The 4,818-nt window shown below is 60.7% G+C and overlaps 1 protein-coding gene across 1 annotated transcript in view; it reads left to right on the top strand.

Moving 5' to 3' along the window:
* LOC119090993 (uncharacterized) overlaps positions 1-4,240 on the top strand; it is a 6,070-nt gene extending 1,830 nt beyond the window's left edge. The window contains exons 4-10 of the mRNA XM_037213717.1: positions 627-749; positions 948-1,129; positions 1,513-1,639; positions 2,597-2,721; positions 2,944-2,950; positions 3,317-3,537; positions 4,112-4,240. Coding sequence (XP_037069612.1) covers positions 627-749; positions 948-1,129; positions 1,513-1,639; positions 2,597-2,721; positions 2,944-2,950; positions 3,317-3,537; positions 4,112-4,240 — 914 coding nt within the window. The remainder of the gene's footprint in view (positions 1-626; positions 750-947; positions 1,130-1,512; positions 1,640-2,596; positions 2,722-2,943; positions 2,951-3,316; positions 3,538-4,111) is intronic.
* The last annotated feature ends 578 nt before the right edge of the window (positions 4,241-4,818 follow it).

Raw genomic sequence — 4,818 nt, 5'->3', positions numbered from 1 at the left:
CTCGAGCGACCCTCAGCGGGGGCGCGCCCCACTCCCCCCCCCCCAACCCCACACCACTACCTACTCCCACCCCTCTCAGCCCGCTGCCATGATCGAAACACCCGACCGCTCTCCACGACTCGTCAGGCTCACGCCTGGCTTGCCTCGCCCGACTCCGGTGCTTGTGGATGCTGAGCGCTGTGACGGCACGGCGTCGCCTCCTGACACGCTGACGCGCCGACACGCTGACGCGCTAGTACGGTGACACGCCGACACGCTGACGCGCTGGCACGCTGGCACGCTGACACGCTGAGACGATGACATGCTGCCATGCTGCCATGCTGCCATGCTGACACGCTGACACGCTGACACGCTGACATGCTGACATGCTGACATGCTGACACGCTGACACGTTGACACGCTGACACGCTGGCGCGCTGACACGCTGAGGACGATGACATGCTGACATGCTGACATGCTGACACGCTGACACGCTGACACGCTGACACGCTGACACGCTGACACGCTGACATGCTGACATGCTGACATGCTGACATGCTGACATGCTGACACGCTGACACGCTGGCGCGCTGACACGTTGACACGCTGACACGCTGACACGCTGACACGCTGATACGTCGTTGCAGCGTGCTACTCGGAGCGCGGCCGCCAGTGCACGTTCCCCTTCACGAACCCCGACGACGGCATCGAGTACCACAACTGCTCGTCGCTGAACCCGGCCGACATCTTCGAGCCCTGGTGCGCCACAGGTGAGGCCAGACCGTCGTCACGTGACCGTCGTCTGGAGCCGGCAGACGGGCGCCGCAGGTCACGTGGGCCTCTCAGCCCGCCGGCAGTCACGTGACCGTCGTCTGGAGCCGGCAGACGGGCGCCGCAGGTCACGTGGGCCTCTCAGCCCGCCGGCGGTCACGTGACCGTCGTCTGACGCTGCGTGTCTGGGCGGCCAGAGGTCAACGGCACGGGCCACGCCACGCGCCTGGAGCGCTGCCTGCCCTACTGCTACTTCGAAAGACCCATCGTCACCTGCTACGACACGCCGCCGCGGCCGCCGCTGCAGGACGAAATGCCGGCCGACCGGTGGCGCGTCAACTGGACCTCCAGCTGGGACGGCGTCACAGACCTGCAACAGGTGAGACCGGCTGGCGCGGCGACGGCGACGGCGGCGGCCGCTGTCGCGGCGCCGGCAGTGTGTGGACGGCCGTCGGCGACGGCGGTCTCGCTGGAGGGCCTCACTCGGCCGGCACCGCGATCAGCGCCGGCTTGGCCGTCTGACCTCAGAGCGCTAATGCGCCGGCGGCAGCCGCCGGCACTCCACAAAAACGTCGTGACGTGTGCCGCGTCCCATACCAGCAATGGAAGGCAGCGCGGAACGGTAGCGGTGACTCGCGCGGCGAACTGGACTGGGCGTGGCCCTCGCGTTGGCGGCGTGGGGAGGGGGTGTCAGAGGGCGGGAGGCTTCGCTTTGGCCCGAGAGCGAACGCAGCGCAGTGACAAGGGCCGCCTCACCCGCAGCATCAATCCATCATCTACACCTGCCCCGAGGGATACCACTTTGACTTCAACAACACGCCGGAAGTGCAGGTCACGTGCGGCAACTGGACCTGGGAGGAGGCACCGCAGCTCAACTCCACCTGCCAGCGTAAACAGCTGACGCGCGCGGCCGATGGGGCGCCGGGCGGAGCTGGCGTATGACGTCATCAGCCCTGTTTGTCGCAACTACTTGTGTGTATTGTGCATCTTGCGTATCAGTCCCAACCACTTGTAGTTGCTTGTGTGTATTGTGTGTATGGACACGCTAGATTGCGAACTAAGCATCGTTGCCCAGTTTTCGTACGATCATGACTACGATTATTGCGTGGACGAGATAATCATGGGTATTTCATGGTGTGTTTGGCTATTCTCGCTGCCTATCGGACAAGAATTAACGCACAACACTTTCATCGAGACGCGAGAGCGTAGAGCTCTTAGACAGCTTATTTTCATCACAAATGTTACGTTAGCCATTAGGGCGGGGTTGCTGTACGTTTTTTACTTGTTTGTATTTTTTACTCCACAGCAATTTCCAGTAGGTTATGACATCCATTCGGCATGTTCTACGAAGAAGCCATGCTGGAATCATGGTCTCGTTCAGAACTGATCAGTTTTCTTCAGGCAATGAACCCTTATTTTTGAAGACCAAGCTGTAGACAGACGGCGTGTTTTTTTTTAGTCATTCAGTATTTTCCATTTCGCCGAAGGTTTCTCTCATGACTGAATATGCTGAAAGGTTTCGAACCTGCACTAACAGAGGACAGACCAAATATGATCTGGTGATATTTTCACTTTGGCAGCAGCTTAGCCTACAACATTGAGGCCGAAAGCCCAAACGTGTCAGTCTTAACTGTTTGAAATGTTTTCGGGCTCAAAAACGTTTTTTGGGGATTACGACATTTCTTTGGCTGCACCAATCTATTTAAGTATTTGTCCCAATTTCTTATTTAAAAATTGTCCCTTCCCAAACGTCCCGCGGAGAACAATTGATTCCGTTTAGAGACGAACCCCTTGTGAAGCCAAGTGCGCGTGCCGGCGCCGACGGCACGTCTGGTCCTGCTCCCAGCGGTCCGGTGCCCGGAGGAGCTGCCCAGGGTGGCGTCCGACTCGGCCTACAACGCCTCTATCCTGGCCTGGAACGAGGAGCACGAGTACCTCACCGAGATCACCTTCGAAGTGTCCCACAGGCACGTAATGGCCGGAGGGCTAGCCGGCGACAGAAGAGCGGGAAGGGTAAATGTTATCAACAGATGATGTTGGCTGCTTCAAACAGCGCTGAGATTCGATGCAGGTAGTATGTTGCTGACTGAACACAACACCATACATGACTTGCCAGTCAGTACTGAATCGGCATTGAAGTGGGCTGAGCGCTCGGGGCCACGGTTGATGAGGTGCGCTGTTGTTTGTGGCCAGGTCACACGTATGACATGTCCGTTGGTGTTGCCCAGGTCACATGCTTGAGGGGAGATCAGTCCACTGGGCCGCGTTCCTCATTGGCAAAGTACCTACTTGAGTTGCTACCGATGACAACGCAAGTTAATACGCCATACACAAGCGACTATTGCCCAAGCCGTAGCAGCAGTTGTGACACACTTACCGCTGACGTCATAGGTTGCAACTTGTGGACAGCTGTTGGTAATGGAGAACGCGGCCCTGGTGGCCGTCAAGTCACGTGCTCGGGTGGTGCGCAGCACGTCAATTGGTGTTCGCCAGATCACGTAATGGAGGAGAAAGCCTGCCGCCGTCCTGTAGGTCGCGTGTTCACACGTCCGCTGCCGTTGACCAGGTCACGTGTTCGAGGGTGAGCCGCGCCAGACGGAGGATGACTGGCAGACAAACCCGTCCAACTGGAGTCAGCTGCTGACGGTGCGGTGCGAGGCGTCGCAGAGCTGGTCGCGGCCCCAGCTGCCCGCCTGCCAGCCCTTCGACTGCGCTGGCCCGCCGCCGGCGCCGCTTCTCGCAGTCTCCTCCGACTGGGACAACGACACGCTCACCTACAGCTCCTCCGTACGTCACGCTCGCCTTCGACCCTTCCGCACGTCACGTTCTGTTCCGACTTCTCCGCATGCATCGTCGACTCCTGCGTGCCTTCCGCTTGCCTTCGACTCCCGCGTGTCTTGCGCCCGCCTTCGACTCCTCCCCTTGTGACGCTCAACATCAGCTCCTGCGTATGCTCCGCCCACTCTAAACTCCTCCGCGCGTCAAGGTCACCTTCGACGCCTGTGCTCCTGTAAGGCTCTATACACTACATGCAACTATCACACCTTCACGCGCAATTAGCTGTGTTCATACACAATTACTTAAGTTTACACACAACCATTGTTGCGTGACTTTCACTTAATCTCGGCACGTTCTGCTAAAATGAATTATTCCGCAGTGCGTGCGCCATAGTCAGCCTGTATCCCTCTTCGTCAAAACCCTGCTTCACACTGGCGCTGTGTGTCTGGACTCCTGCGGCGTGCACAACACACACGCACGCCATCTCGGAGCCAGGTTCCGCGCGCACGTCTGCGCCACGAATCGGCCGGCGCCCGCGGCCGGCTCGTGCCCGCGTGTGATAACGTCACTGTCTGCGCGGCAGGTGCGCTACTGGTGCACGGCGGGTGTGGGCTGGGGCTTCCCCAGCGACGGTTTTGCCACAGAGCGCAGCGTCACCTGCCAGGCTGGACGGCAACTGGTCGCTGACCAGCGTCGAGGACTGCATCGGTGAGCCCCGGCGGCCGAGCGTCGCGCCGTCGGATGCCACGACCACCGGGCCTCGTGGTGACCTTCCAGGTTGTGTGCATTGTGCTGTTGAATCATGCCACCTTCGCCTACCGAGCTCTATGGAGGCCGTCTTGCCTGGTCCAGACCCCTATGCCCCCGATCCGTGCGTGCAGCCCTGAACCACACCACGTTCTCCCGGCGACCTCTTTGAAACCTTCTGATGCTGGCCTGCTGGTACAGACGGGGTTCCGGCGCTGCCGCACCCGCTAGCCGTTGATGCGACCTCGGCAGACCAACCGCCCTGCCTCGCCCCGCCCCCCCCCCCCCCTGCGTGACGCGACCCGCGGCGTGCAGTGACGCCCTCCGCGCGCCGGCAGTGATGCCCTGCCCAGACCGCCCGCCGGCGCCTCTGGCCGACCAGCAGCTGTCGTACGGCATTCATCGTCAGCAACTACACGTGCCCCGCCGGGCTGGGAGTTCCCCGGCGGCGGAGCGCAGCGCTCTGTCGAGTGTCTGCTCGACACCAAGGTGTGGCAGCCTGAGAGCGTGCCAGCCTGCCGCAGTGAGTGAAGCCGACCGATG

The sequence above is a fragment of the Pollicipes pollicipes genome, unplaced genomic scaffold, assembly GCF_011947565.3.
Source record: "Pollicipes pollicipes isolate AB1234 unplaced genomic scaffold, Ppol_2.1 Scaffold_3216;HRSCAF=3773_pilon_pilon_pilon, whole genome shotgun sequence".
NCBI lineage: Eukaryota > Metazoa > Arthropoda > Thecostraca > Pollicipedomorpha > Pollicipedidae > Pollicipes > Pollicipes pollicipes.
This window is presented reverse-complemented; position numbering and strand designations above follow the sequence as displayed.